Source organism: Monodon monoceros, unplaced genomic scaffold (genome assembly GCF_005190385.1).
Source record: "Monodon monoceros isolate NGI ecotype Baffin Bay Population unplaced genomic scaffold, NGI_Narwhal_1 Super_Scaffold_21, whole genome shotgun sequence".
Taxonomy (NCBI): domain Eukaryota; kingdom Metazoa; phylum Chordata; class Mammalia; order Artiodactyla; family Monodontidae; genus Monodon; species Monodon monoceros.
In genome coordinates this window covers 107,773,196-107,789,220 of record NW_021703778.1, presented here as the reverse complement: position 1 = coordinate 107,789,220, position 16,025 = coordinate 107,773,196, and the positions used below count along the sequence as shown (strand labels likewise).

The window sequence follows — 16,025 nt, the reverse complement described above, 5'->3', positions numbered from 1 at the left end:
TTTACTACCTCCCTATGTACCCAACACCATGCATCCATATGCTAACAAACATGCCAGAATCGAGGCAGAGTGGGTGCCTGGTGGGATGACCAAATATGAGAAGGTAATTTTTAATCAGTGTTTTAACACTGGAAACAAGCTTTGTTATGGAGTAACAGCACTTAAACAGAATAACTTAAATAGAATAACTTTGTTTATGGAATTTTTGTAATCTTTCCTTGAAATGGAGAAATCATTTGAAGAAGTACTCATCTCTCTACCTACGCCTCTACAACACACATTCCACAGAAAAAGGAACAGGGAAACAACAAGAAGTCACTGAATATTTAAATAGTAGGCTCGAGGCTGGGGAGTAGCATCAGCAAGAAGAAAGGCAGATGAGATGAAGGCAAAGTGTCACTGACTTTTGCCTCTGTCCCTGGAGAGGAGATTGCTGACATGGAGTCTCTCCGGCCTTCCCAAGACCGTCTGGCATGAAGATATAACTCCAAGGTAAGATTCCTGAGCAAGCAGCTTTATCCTACAGCTATCATCTGCATAGATTCTCTAGGCTTTCTCCAGATCAGTTTCCCGAGGTCCTGTGGTTCCCTTCCCCATGGTAGCTCGACGTCCCCAGGCCCAGGCGGGGTCTTCCTGAAAGCCACTTGTGCCAAAGCTGTCACTATAGCAAGGTTTCAAAATAACTCTAAATCTGACAGCCTCTGCCCCTGTAGATGAACATTTAGATTTTTTCAGAAATCCCTGGTGGTACTCTAGAATTCAGTAGGGGGCTTTGGGAAGGAAAGAAACATGACATTAAAAGGGCAAAATGAGGCTCTTGCTAGCCTTAATATAACAAATCGAGGGGACTTCCCTGGCGGTCCAATGGTTAAGAATCCACGATTTCACCGCAGGGGGTGTGGCTTCGAGGCTTCGATCCCTGGTCGGGCAAACTAAGATCCCGCATGCCACCCAATGCGGCCAAATAAAACCAAAACAAGTTGAGCAAACTAAGGGGTAAAAAGTTCCCGAATGCCTAATATGTGCCATGAAGGGAGCTAAGTGGTTCATATACATTATCTCACTTAGTCCTCATAAAAAGTCACCGGGGTTTACAAGGTGAAAGGGGCTCAGAGTTAAGAGTCCAAAATCACAGAGCTGTTTAAGTGGTAGAGGTAGGATCGAAACCCACTTCTGTGGGATGCCAGAGCCCCAGTTCTGCCCCACTAATTTATAAGCAAGTACTTCAAAACCGTTTTAAAAGATGTTTAAGGATGAAGAAATCTCCTGGTCATGTGCAATAAATCAAAGTTCTTAGGAAACTTTATATGCTCTTCAGAACGACTACCAGTGTTGCTTTTGCTCAAATCCTGCATTACTTTCAGATGCCCTTCTATACAGAGCTCAGCCACACAATTTTTAATAAAATCTTCCCTATAATTCAGTTTCTCATATGCACATACACAGAGAGACCACACACATACACACACACACCCAGACATACAAACACTACACGTATACACACTGCACAGATAGATACACACAGACCGCAGATACCACAGAGACCACACACAAATACACCACACTTGCACAGATCACAGATACACACACACACAGCTCCACACACACCCCATGAATTTATACACACACTAGAGATACACACACTAGAGATACACACACGCCACAGAGACACACACCATATATGCACATACATACACACAAATGCACCACAGATATATGGACAGACTACAGACACACACACACACACACACACATACACAAATAGACACACACAGGCCATACACACACAGTATCAGAAATCCTCCGTGGGATCTTGTTTCTCCTTGTCTACTCAAGCCCCAATGTCTATACAGTTTCCACCATATCATCTCATTAACATCTCACCTCCTGCTACTGGCCTCTTCTCTCCATCCTACTCCTTCCCGAATAGGGAACACAAGCTCTTTTCTTTCCATTCCCCAGAGCAACCATCAACACAAGAAGTTGTGATTAATGAGGTTAAGGGAGACATTACACCATGTCAAACCATAACAAATGGATTCAAATTAAATATTAGACATTCCTTATTTTAAATCCCCTGTGTCATCTCTGCTTCTCAATATCTCATTGACCCTTCCTCCTCTGCAAGCCTCCTAGCCTCCTGCTGTGTTTTCCTGGGGCCCCTCTCTGAAGACCGTCCTCCCTCCTCCCCCTCTTCTCATGGTCCCAGGACCTTCACCCAGCCTCTTCCTTGGGCTCCCACTCTTTCACTCATCATTGCCTATCCATTCCATGTCCCAAAACTTCACTTTTTATTCCCAAATAGACTACCAAGATATCTTCCTGAAGAGAACCATTTTTCTACTTCGGGGGAAATTTTTGCAACTCCCTTAGCCAGCAGAATTAAGGTAGTTATGGTTTCAATAGCAATTATTTTATTTCTTCTCTCTGTATATTCTTAGGATGTTTTTAATTAGTGAAAAAAATCGTTAGTACTTTCCATTGCTTTATCCAATTTATCAAAAAACAGTTTGTTGATGTGACTGTTATAATAGCTATTTTCCAAAATATTCTCACATTTATATTTTCAATACTATAGGAGCAGTTATTCAAGAAATGGGATATTTTGGATAATCAAATACTCCATTTCATGGAGCGTTATCAAAATACACTACACATGAATTACCAGTTTTCAAAGAAGTAACATAAAACATTTATTGGGTTCCCCACCTGCCACAGTGGAGGTATGGTGGGAGATGTTGAATATGAAATTTAACCCCTGTAAGCCTCACTTTCTCCTCTGTTTAAGCATTTGCCTTTGTATGGAAAAAAAGAAATTATTTTTATATGAAGTTTCCTGCATACAACAAGTACTGGATAAATATCAGTTCCTCGACTCCTCTCTGTCTTTCCCCTCCCCAAGTAAGAAAGAACTACTGCTATATTCTACCATACACTTTCCTCTTTCATTGATGATTTTGAAGGTACTTCACAATCTTACGGTGCCGAAGGGCTCCTGTATGAATATCAGTTCTTACTGTTATGTGCTGAGTGTTAGGATACTAGGTAATAGCATTTACTATATATAATTAGCTCACGGGAGAAATCTAATTATAGCTCCCTATGATTACTAACTTGCAGCCATTGTTGTCATTTTTGTTATTCAATTTCGTTATTAACATTGCCCTGACCAAGTCTTAGTCAAGTAAAACTGATTCTTCACTGACTTATTCAAGAATCTGTGCCCATCAAGAAGGGTCAGACTTCTGATTAATGTCTAAATAGAAGTTTTGGGGTTTTTTTTTGGCTGAGCCAAGGTGGCACACGGGATCTTTTTTACCCATGCCCCCTGCATCGGCAGGTGGACTCTCAACCACTGCACCACCAGGGAAGCCCCACAAGGGATCTTAATTACCCGACCTGGGATAAAACTCATGCCCCATGCATTGGAAGCATGTAGTCCTAACCACTGGATTGCCAGAGAATTCCCTAAATAGGATATTTTTAGATGCCTAAATTAATTACTTAACGAAGTGAGAATATTCCAAACTTATTTCTATTTCACATTAATTTCATTGCATCTGTAGTATTTCTATTTTTGATGCCCAAATTAATCTGATCTTAATTCCTCACACAAAATAAAAGAAAAATATCTGATTTGTATTGTTGTAAACATATTGTTTGTCATTTAAAAATATTGTCATTTTGACTATGAATATGCAAAAATTACTATTTTAATTTCTATATTTAACCATTTCTTTTGCTTCTTTTTTGTTGTTATTTTCAGTTTCTCATTCCAATTATGGATGTGATCAACTCTAATGATTACCTGCTCAATGTCTCTACTTTAATAAGAAACAGCATTCACATTCCAACACCTGCCTCAAAAGTGATTGTTGCACTTCTTTTTTTCACGTCATTTATAATTGGCACCATCACCAACGGTTTCTACCTATGGGTGCTAAAATTCAAAATGAAAAAGACTGTTAATACTCTCTTATATTTTCATCTCATTCTCTCTTATTTTATTTCAACATTATTTTTGCCATTTCTGGCCATCTCCTACATTCAGGAAAATCACTGGAGCTTTGGAATGGCCACATGCAAGGTCTTCAATAGCATTTTGTCTGCAGGGATGTTTGCCTCTGTTTTCTTCCTCTCAGCCATCAGCATTGATCGTTATCTTCTCACTCTTCACCCGGTGTGGTCACAGCTGCACCGAACCCCACATTGGGTTTCCAGTATCATCTTGGGAGTCTGGATACTCGCCTCTGCCCTCAGCATGCCCTATGTGGTTTTCAGGGAGGCACATGATGACCATAAAGGAAGAGTGACCTGCCAGAATAACTATGCTGTGTTTACCAACTGGGAAGGCAAAAAGATGCAAACATTAGGAAAATGGATTCATGTAGCCTGCTTCAGCAGCCGCTTCTTGCTGGGCTTCCTTCTGCCTTTCCTCATCATCACCTTTTGTTATGAAAGAGTAGCCAAAAAGATGAAAGAGAGGAGTCTCTTCAAATCCAACAAGCCCTTCAGAGTCATGATGACTGCCGTTATCTCTTTCTTTGTGTGTTGGATGCCCTACCATGTATACCAAGGTTTAATTCTCACTAAGAACAGATCACTACTTTTCCAGTTGACTCTGATACTCACAGTGATAACTACTTCTTTCAATGCTGTCTTTTCTCCCACACTCTACCTATTTACTGGGGAGAACTTCAGAAAAGTTTTCAAGAAGTCTGTTCTTGCTCTTTTTGAGTCAACATTCAGTGAAGATTCTTCGGGAGAAAGGACACAAAACCTAAATTCAGAAGCTGATATTTAAATTCTGGATCCCAGAGAAAAGAATGGATTTTTAGTCAATGATATCACCAGAGACAGACCCTCAACTCTTGTATAATATAGTCCCTATATTAGAGAGACACATGGGCTGTATTATAGTTAGATCTATGAATATTATAAGGGCTGTAAAATGTGATGGGTAATGTTGCAAATGTGATTTTTTTTTTTTACTTTCGTTGTGGTAAAATATATATAACATATAACACCATTTTTCATTGCACATTTTAGTGGCATGACCTAAATTCACAATATTTTGCAACCATCACCACTATCCATTTCCAAAATTTTTTATCACCCAAAAGAGAAACTCTACGCATTAAGCAATAACTCCTCTTTCACGCCCCTACCCCCTGCCCTTTCCCCTAGCTCCTCATATCCTCCAATCTGCTTTCTATCTCTATGAATTTGCTATTCAAGATATTCCATATAAGTGGAATCATACAATATTTCTCCTTTTGTGTCTGGCTTATTTAACTTAGCATAATGTTTTCAAGATTCATCCATGTTGTAACATGTATCAGAACTTCATTCTTTTTATGGCTAAATAATATTCTGTTATATGTATATACCACATTTTGTTTATCCATTCTTCTGTTGAGAGACATCTGAGCTGTTTCCACCTTTTGGCTATTGTGAATAATGCTACCATGAACACTGGTGTACAAGTGTCTGTTTGAGTCTTTATTTTCAATTATTTTGAATTGCTGGGTCATGTGGCAATTCTATGTTTAAGTTTTTGAGGAATTGCCACTTTTTTCCACAACAGCTGTACCATGTTGCATTCTCATCAGCAATGTACAAAAGTTCTAGTTTCTCCATACCCTCACCAGCACCTATTATTTTCCTTTTTTTCAATTATAGCCATCCTAGTTGGTGTGAACTGATGCAAATGTGATTCTTAACCTTTGATTTTTGAGGCTATAGGAATATCATTTTCTGAATACCAATAGAACCCATCAATCTGAATTTTCTGTCACGGAATTTTCTACCAAATAGACATTTAGACCAAGGTCTTTATTCAGATAGCACCTAAATTATTTAACTGGTAGGAACAAAATTTAATGTGGAGATGACAAGGCACTCATCTTGTCATCTCCATGTTAAAGAATAAAGAATTTATACTTTAATGTTTTAAGTATAAAGATACTTTAAATGTCTTTTTAATATTTATGGATTAAGCTGTCACAGAAATATGGGACTAACACAATTATAAATGTTTGTGAGCCTGCCTGATAATGTCACAGTACATTTAATTCTAAAACAGCAATAACAAAATTAACTTTGTTTCCCTGCTTTTCAAGTTTTGCATCAAGTTTTTGAAAAATATTCCGGCACCTAAGTTATATAGGACCACATAGTATCAGTGACCTATTACCTTTTATATATTTAGTTAGTTCTATCTGGTCAATACATATCAATCAATAGATAGTTCTATCTAGTTCAACTAATACAGAAGGCAGATACTTAGGCCACAATGCAAACTCAGTCCCTAAATATTTCAGCTAGCTTTGCACAGACAATTCCAAGCCACAGGTGTACATCCTCCTCAGAAATCCCCCAAAAGGATGATATTAATTACAAAGGTTACAGAGAGGAAGGGAAATTAATTTTCATTACTAACTTTTCATAGTGGGAAAGTAATGATAGTTCTATGCCCTAGAAATTCTGCTAATTGACTTGGCATCACTGCTTTCTTGGGCAACTAGAGGCTTGGCCTCTCACACTTTGAATATAAGGGACAAAATATTTTGGGTAGGTGAACAGTTTCATTGTTGGCCCCTATTTCAAGTTTTGGTGGCTTGAATAGTGTCCCAGAGACGGAGAAGTAGGATGGAAGACCAGGCTGTGGCTCTGTGTGGCCCTTCAGCAAGAAGGGGCTGCTGCTCCTTCCCTCCACACACTCTCCCAGGGCCTGCCAAGCCCACTGGAGTTTATGATGCAGGACTTAAGAAAGCAAGTCATTGGATGGAACATAATGATTCTTTGAAACAAGAATCCTACTTTGGAAACCTAACAGCCACAGAGCCTTTGGTCTCCCTTCTCATATTTGCTACAGTAACAAACAAGGAAGTGCTCTTTCCGGCCTCTTTTATGTACTTTGTTCCATCTCTCTACAGACTGTAAACTCCTCAAGGACAGAGAGAAGCTTACCAATCACACTATTTCTTTTCTATAGTACTACATGTAAGTGATATCCAGTAAAATATACTTAATGAAAATTGAATATGGGTCATGACAATATGTGATTTGAAAAAGGACTTTGGGTATAAAATAATAGGATTGAACCAGATTTTTATTTTAAAAAGATTTACATCACACTTACCTTGTGCCCAGGCATGGTTCAAAATGCTTTACAAATAGTAACTCACTTAATCCCACAGCAATTCTATGAAGTAGGTCACATTGTTATCACTCTTTTACAGGCTGTGAAACTGAAGCACTTGTCCAAGGCCACACAGTAAGCAAGTGGAAGAGCCAGTATTGCAAGTCCAGGCAGTCTGGTGCTAGAATCAAACCATGCTCTTAATCACCCTACCCACTGCCTGAGGTCACTGTTAGGAGGCTGTGAGGCAGGGCTTCCAGCCCAAATATACATAGCCCGTTTATTTCATCAGAATTCACTATATTGACGGCAGAAATCAAACAGAAGTTCCTAGAAAATGTCAGGATCCACATACAATGTAAAAAAAGAAAAAGCATTGAACTTGTAACCAGGAGATTTGCGTGGTGGTCTGGCTTTGCCTCTAGCTTGGTGTTTTATTTGGGGCAGGTTATCCACATTTTCTGGGCCTTACCTTCCTCATCTATAATATGGGACAGCTCGGAATGAGATTATGTATATGAAATTACTTCTAAAATATAAAACACTACATAAGTATAAGATATTATAAGGACGGTTTTTTAAGAAGTCACTTCAATTTTAAAAAGTAGGTGTAAACTTGAGAAAATTCTCCCCAAATGTATTTTTTAATTTCCCTTAAAACTATGGTCAACTTTTAGAAAACCTGCTTGTTATGGTTGTGTTGATCTCACCAACATCCTCACTACTGTGAATTCTCCAAACCCAAGAGGTTTATAAACAAAGAATTAGTGGCTTTCCTTTGTGGAAATTGTGTGTGGAGAAAGTGTATTAAAACAGTGTGCCTATTAGCATCAAATTATATGAACCTGCTTCATTATATTTGCCTCAAGCTGGCTCAAGAACAGAATACAGGGATGATTAGAGATAGGTTTCAAACGCTAGCTTATGTTCTTTCCTTAAGAAATGGCTCCTGGAGGAGCTTCAAGATGGCAGAAGAGTAAAACGTGGAGATCACCTTCCTCCCCACAAATACATCAGAAATACATCTACATGTGGAACAACTCCTACAGAACACCTACTGAACGCTGGCAGAAGACCTCAGACCTCCCAAAAGTCAAGAAACTCCCCACGAACCTGGGTAGGGCAAAAGAAAAAAGAAAAAACAGAGACAAAAGAATAGGGACAGGACCTGCACCAGTGGGAGGGAGCTGTGAATGAGGAAAGGTTTCCACACACTAGGAAGCCCCTTCGCAAGCGGAGGGGAGAAGCTTCGGCGCCGCAGAGCAACAGGGGTGCGGAGGGCAAAGCGGAGAGATTCCCACACAGAGGATCGGTGCCGACCGGCACTCACCAGCCCGAGAGGCTTGTCTGTTCACCCGCCGGAACGGGCGGGGGTTGGGAGCTGAGGCTTGGGCTTCGGTCGGAGCGCAGGGAGAGGACTGGGGTTGGCGGCGTGAACACAGCTTGAAGGGGATAGTGAGCCACAGCTAGCCGGGAGGGAGTCCAGGAAAAGGTCTGGAGCTGCCGAAGAGGCAAGAGACTTTTTCTTCCCTCTTTGTTTCCTGGTGCACGGGGAGAAGGGATTAAGAGCGCTGCTTAAAGGAGCTCCAGAGACAGGCGTGAGCCGCGGCTAAAAGCGCGGACCCCAGAGACTGGCATGAGACGCTAAGGCTGCTGCTGCCGCCACCAAGAATCCTGTGTGCGAGCACAGGTCACTTTCCACACGCCCCTTCCGGAGAGCCTGTGCAGCCCGCCACTGCCAGGGTCCCGGGATCCAGGGACAACTTCCCCGGGAGAACACACAGAGCGCCTCAGGCTGCTGCAACATCAGGACAGCCTCTGCCGCCGCAGGCTCGCCCCACACTCCATACCCCTCCCTCACACCCCGGCCTGAGTGAGCCAGGGCCCCCAAATCAGCTGCAACTTTAACCCCATCCTGTCTGAGCAAAGAACAGACGCCCTCCGGCGACCTACACGCAGAGGCAGGGCCAAATCCAAAGCTAAACCCCAGGAGCTCTGCGAACAAAGAAGAGAAAGGGAAATCTCTCTCAGCAGCCTCAGGAGCAGCGGATTAAATCTTCACAGTCTACTTGATATACCCTGCTTCTGTGGAATACCTGAATAGACAACGAATCATCCCAAATTGAGGCGGTGGACATTGGGAGCAATGATAAATATATATTTTTTCCCTTTCTCTCTTCTTCTGTGTGGATGACAGGGTCTTGGTGCTCTGACTGGGCATCAGGCCTGTGCCTCTGAGGTGGGAGAGACAAGTTCAGGACACTGGTCCACCAGAGACCTCCCAGCTCAATGTAATATCAAACAGCGAAAATCTCCCAGAGATCTCCATCTCAACGCCAAGACCCAGCTCCACTCAACGACCAGCAAGCTACAGTGCTGGACACCCTATGCCACACAACTAGCAAGACAGGAACACAACCCCACCCATTAGCAGAGAGGCTGCCTAAAATCATAATAAGTCCACAGACACCCCAAAACACACCAACAGATGTGAACTTGCCCACCAGAAAGAGAAGATCCAGCCTCATCCACCAGAACACAGGCACTAGTCCCCTCCACCAGGAAGCCTACACAACCCACTGAACCAACTTTAGCCACTGGGGACAGACACCAAAAACAACGGGAACTATGAACCTGCAGCCTGCAAAAAGGAGATCCCAAACACAGTAAGACAAGCAAAATGAGAAGACAGAAAAACAGCAGTTGAAGGACCAAGATAAAAATCCACCAGACCTAACAAATGAAGCGGAAATAGGCAGTTTACCTGAAAAAGAATTCAGAGTAATGATAGTAAAGGTGATCCAAAATATTGGAAATAGAATAGACAAAATACAAGAAACATTTAACAAGGACCTAGAAGAACTAAAGATGAAACAAGCAGCAATGAACAACACAATAAATGAAATGAAAAATACTCTAGATGGGATCAATAGCAGAATAACTAAGGCAGAAGAACAGATAAGTGACCTGGAAGATAAAATAGTGGAAATAACTACTGCAGAGCAGAATAAGGAAAAAAGAATGAAAAGAACTGAGGACAGTCTCAGAGACCCCTGGGACAACATTAAATGCACCATCATTCGAATTATAGGGGTCCCAGAAGAAGAAGAGAAAAAGAAAGGGACTGAGAAAATATTTGATGAGATTATAGTTGAAAACTTCCCTAATATGGGAAAGGAAATAGTTAATCAAGTCCAGGAAGCCCAGAGAGTCCCATACAGGATAAATCCAAGGAGAAATACACCAAGACACATATTAATCAAACTGTCAAAAATTAAACATAAAGAAAACATATTAAAAGCAGCAAGGGAAAAACAACAAATAACACACAAGGGAATCCCCATAAGGTTAACCACTGATCTTTCAGCAGAAACTCTGCAAGCCAGAAGGGAGTGGCAGGACATATTTAAAGTGGTGAGGGAGAAAAACCTGCAACCAAGATTACTCTACCCAGCAAGGATCTCATTCAGATTTGATGGAGAAATTAAAACCTTTACAGACAAGCAAAAGCTGTGAGAGTTCAGCACCACAAAACCAGCTTTACAACAAATACTAAAGGAACTTCTCTAGGCAAGAAACACAAGAGAAGGAAAAGACCTATAATAACAAACCCAAAACAATTAAGAAAATGGGAATAGGAACATACATATCGATAATTACCTTAAATATAAATGGACTAAATGCTCCCACCAAAAGACACAGACTGGCTGAATGGATACAAAAACAAGACCCATATATATGCTGTCTACAAGAGAACCACTTCAGACCTAGAGACACACACAGACTGAAAGTAAGGGAAAGGAAAAAGATATTCTATACAAATGGAAACCAAAAGAAAGCTGGAGTAGCAATTCTCATATCAGACAAAGTAGACTTTAAAATAAAGACTATTAGAAGAGACAAAGAAGGACACTACATAATGATCAAGGGATCGATCCAAGAAGAAGATATAACAATTGTAAATATTTATGCACCCGACATAGGAGCACCTCAATACATAAGGCAAATACTAAGCCATAAAAGGGGAAATCAACAGTAACACATTCATAGTAGGGGACTTTAACACCCCACTTTCACCAACGGACAGATCATCCAAAATGAAAATAAATAAGGAAACACAAGCATTAAATGATACATTAGGTCTTCCCTGGTGGCGTAGTGGTTGAGAAACTGCCTGTTAATGCAGGGGACACGAGTTCGAGTCCTGGTCTGGGAGGATCCCACATGCCGCGGAGCAACTAATCCCATGAGCCACAACTACTGAGTCTGCGCGTCTGGAGCCTGTGCTCCGCAACAAGAGAGGCCACGATACTGAGAGGCCCATGCACCGTGATGAAGTGTGGCCCCCGCTTGCCATAACTAGAGAAAGCCCTCACACAGAAATGAACACCCAACACAGCCAAAAATAAATAAATTAATTTAAAAAAAAAAGTAACTGTTTAAAAAAATAAATAAAAATAAATGATATATTAAACATGATGGACTTAATTGATATTTATAGGACATTCCATCCAAAAACAACGGAATGCACATTTTTCTCTAGTGCTCATGGAACATTCTCCAGGCTAGATCATATCTTGGGTCACAAATCAAGCCTTGGTAAATTTAAGAAAATTGAAATTGTATCAAGTATCTTTTCCGACCACAACGCTATGAGACTAGATATCAATTACAGGAAAAGATCTGTAAGAAATACAAACACATGGAGGCTAAACAATACACTACTTAATAACGAAGTGATCACTGCAGAAATCAAATAGGAAATGAAACAATACCTAGAAACAAATGATAATGGAGACATGATGACCCAAAAACTATGGGATGCAGCAAAAGCAGTTCTAAGAGGGAAGTTTATAGCAATACAATCTTATCTTAAGAAACAGGAAACGTCTCGAATAAACAACCTAACCTTGCACCTAAAGCAATTAGAGAAAGAAGAACAAAAAAACCCCAAAGTTAGCAGAAGGAAAGAAATCATAAAGATGAGATCAGAAATAAATGAAAAAGAAATGAAGGAAACGATAGCAAAGATCAATAAAACTAAAAGTTGGTTCTTTGAGAAGAAAAACAAAATTGATAAACCATTAGCCAGACTCATCAAGGAAAAAAGGGAGAAGACTCAAATCAATAGAATTAGAAATGAAAAAGGAGAAGTAACAACTGACACAGCAGAAATACAAAAGATCATGAGAGGGCGTCCCTGGTGGCGCAGTGGTTGAGAGTCCGCCTGCTGATGCAGGGGACACGGGTTCGTGCCCCAGTCTGGGAAGATCCCACATACCGCAGAGCGGCTGCGCCCGTGAGCCATGGCCGCTGAGCCTGCGCATCAGGAGCCTGTGTTCCACAACGGGAGAGGCCACAACAGTGAGAGGCACATGTAACGCAAAAAAAAAAAAAAAAAAAAAGATCATGAGAGACTACTACAAGCAACTCTATGCTAATAAAATGAACAACAACCTGGAAGAAATGGACAAATTCTTAGAAATGCACAACCTGCCAAGACTGAACCAGGAAGAAATAGAAAATATGAACAGACCAATCACAAGCACTGAAATTGAAACTGTGATTAAAAATCTTCCAACAAACAAAAGCCCAGGACCAGATGGCTTCACAGGCGAATTCTGTCAAACCTATCCTTCTCAAACTCTTCCAAAATATAGCAAAGGGAGGAACACTCCCAAACTCATTCTACAAGGCCACCATCACCTTGATACCAAAACCAGACAAGGATGTCACAAAGAAAGAAAACTACAGGCCAATATCACTGATGAACATAGATGTAAAAATCCTCAACAAAATACTAACAAACAGAATCCTACAGCACATTAAAAGGATCATACACCATGATCAAGTGGGGTTTATTCCAGGAATGCAAGGATTCTTCAATATACGGAAATCAATCAATGTGATACACCATATTAACAAATCGAAGGCGTAAAACCATATGATCATCTCAATAGATGCAGAAAAAGTTTTTGACAAAATTCAACACCCATCTATGATAAAAACCCTCCAGAAAGTAGGCATAAAGGGAATTTACCTCAACATAATAAGGCCATATATGACAAACCCACAGCCAACGTCGTCCTCAATGGTGAAAAACTGAAACCATTTCCACTAAGATCAGGAATAAGACAAGGTTGCCCACTCTCACCACTATTATTCAACATAGTTTTGGAAGTTTTAGCCACAGCAGTCAGAGAAGAAAAAGAAATAAAAGGAATCCAAATCGGAAGAGAAGAAGTAAAACTGTCACTGTTTGCAGATGACATGATGCTATACATAGAGAATCCTAAAGATGCTACCAGAAAACTACTAGAGCTAATCAATGAATTTGGTAAAGTAGCAGGATACAAAATTAATGCACAGAAATCTGTTGCCTTCCTATACACTAATGATGAAAAATCTGAAAGTGAAATTAAGGAATCACCCCCACTTACCACTGCAACAAAAAGAATAAAATACCTAGGAATAAACCTACCTAAGGAGACAAAAGACCTGTATGCAGAAAATTATAAGACACTGATGAAAGAAATTAAAGATGATACAAATAGATGGAGAGATATACCATGTTCTTGGATTGGAAGAATCAACATTGTGAAAATGACTATACTCTCCAAAGCAATCTACAGATTCAATTGCATCCCTATCAAACTACCACTGGCATTTTTCACAGAACCAGAACAAAAAATTTCACAATTTGTATGGAAACACAAAAGTCCCCAAATAGCCAAAGCAATCTTTAGAAAGAAAAATGGAGTTGGAGGAATCAGGCTCCCTGACTTCAGACTATACTACAAAGCTACAGTAATCAAGACAGTATGGTACTGGCACAAAAACAGAAATATAGATTAGTGAAACAGGATAGAAAGCCCAGAGATAAACGCATGCACATATGGTCACCTTAATTTTGATAAAGGAGGCAAGAATATACAATGGAGAAAAGACAGCCTCTTCAATAAGTGGTGCTGGGAAGACTGGACAGCTACATGTAAAAGAATGAAATTAGAACACTCCCTAACACCATACACAAAAGTAAACTCAAAATGGATTAAAGACCTAAAGTAAGGCCAGACGCTATCAAACTCTTGGAGGAAAACATAGGCAGAACACTCTATGACATAAATCACAGCAAGACCCTTTTTGACCCACCTCCTAGAGAAATGGAAATAAAAACAAAAATAAATGGGAGCTAATGAAACTTCAAAGCTTTTGCACAGCAAAGGAAACCATAAACAAGAAGAAAAGACAACCCTCAGAATGGGAGAAAATATTTGCAAATGAAGCAACTGACAAAGGACTAATCTCCAAATTTTACAAGCAGCCCATGCAGCTCAATATAAAAAAAAAACAAACAACACAATCCAAAAATGGGCAGAAGACCTAAATAGACATTTCTTCAAAGAAGATATACAGATTGCCAAAAAACACAAGAAAGAATGTTCAACATTATTAATCATTAGAGAAATGCAAATCAAAACTACAATGAGATTTCACCTCACACAAGTCAGAATGGCCATCATCAAAAAATCTAGAAACAACAAATGCTGGAGAGGGTGTGGAAAAAAGGGAACCCTCTTGCACTGCTGGTGGGAAGGTAAATTGATACAACCACTATGGAGAACAGTATGGAGGTTTCTTAAAAAACTAAAAATAGTACTACCCTACAACCGAGCAATCCCACCACTGGGCATATACCCTGAGAAAACCATAATTCAAAAAGAGTCATGTACCACAATGTTCATTGCAGCTCTATTTACAATTGCCAGGACATGGAAGCAACCTAAGTGTCCATCAACAGATGAGTGGATAAAGATGTGGCACATATATAGAATGGAATATTACTCAGCCATAAAAGAAACGAAATTGAGTTATTTGTAGTGAGGTGGATGGTTGTAGAGTCTGTCATACAAAGTGAAGTAGGTGAGAAAGAGAAAAATAAATATTGTATGCTAACACATATATATGGAATCTAAAAAAAAAAAGGTTCTGAAGAGCCTAGGTGCAGGACAGGAATAAATACGTAGACGTAGAGAATGGACTTGAGGATACTGGGAGGGGGAAGGGTAAGCTGGGATAAAGTGAGGGCGTGGCATGGACTTGTATACACTACCAAATGTAAAACCGATAGCTAGTGGGAAGCAGCCACATAGCACAGGGAGATCAGCTGGGTACTTTGTGACCACTTAGAGGGGTGTGATAGGGAGGGTGGGAGGGAGGGAGATGTAAAAGTGAAGACATATGGGGATATATGTATATGTATAGCTGATTCACTTTGTTATACAGCAGAAACTAACACACCATTGTAAAGCAATTATACTCCCATAAAGATGTTAAAAAAAAGAAGTGGCTCCTTGATATATATATAAAATTGAATCACTTTGCAGTATAGTTTAAACTTACACAACATTGTAAGTTAACTATACTTCAAATAAAGAAATAAATAAGAAACTGTATTAAAATTTTAAAAGAAAACAAAAGGAAGGAAGGAAGGAAGGAAGGAGGGAGGAGGGTGGGAGGGAGGAGGAAGGAAGGAAGGAAAGGAAAGTAAGAAAGAAAGAAAGAAAGAAAGAAAGAAAGAAAGAAAGAAAGAAAGAAAGAAAGAAAGAAAGAAAGAAAGAAAGAAAGAAAGAAAGAAAAGAAAGAAAGAAAAAGAGAAAGAAAGAAAGAAGGAAAGAAAGAAGGGAAGAAGGGAAGAAAGAAAGAAAGAAATGGCTCCTTGGTTTAGTGAGATGAATGGGCTGCCCAGCTGCTGACAGATATGAGAGGGGTTTGGTATAAGGTAGGTTGGTATTTGCAACACAAAGCTGATTCCATATTGCCTGAGAAACTAGGGGCAACAATTATTCACAAGTATGGTTTATGTATCTGGTACTGTGGT

At 40.0% G+C, this 16,025-nt stretch overlaps 1 protein-coding gene across 1 annotated transcript; it reads left to right on the top strand.

Annotated features, from left to right (window-relative positions):
- Positions 1-354: 354 nt before the first annotated feature.
- Positions 355-4,804, top strand: GPR33 (G protein-coupled receptor 33). The gene is made up of 2 exons (XM_029236207.1): positions 355-492; positions 3,767-4,804. Exon 2 carries the CDS (start codon positions 3,782-3,784, stop codon positions 4,802-4,804), a length of 1,023 nt encoding a protein of 340 aa, XP_029092040.1. The 5' UTR covers positions 355-492; positions 3,767-3,781.
- Positions 4,805-16,025: the final 11,221 nt, after the last annotated feature.

Excerpts from the sequence above, each read along its gene's own strand:
- GPR33 (XM_029236207.1), top strand. The coding sequence starts at position 3,782 with ATGGATGTGATCAACTCTAATGATTACCTGCTCAATGTCTCTACTTTA.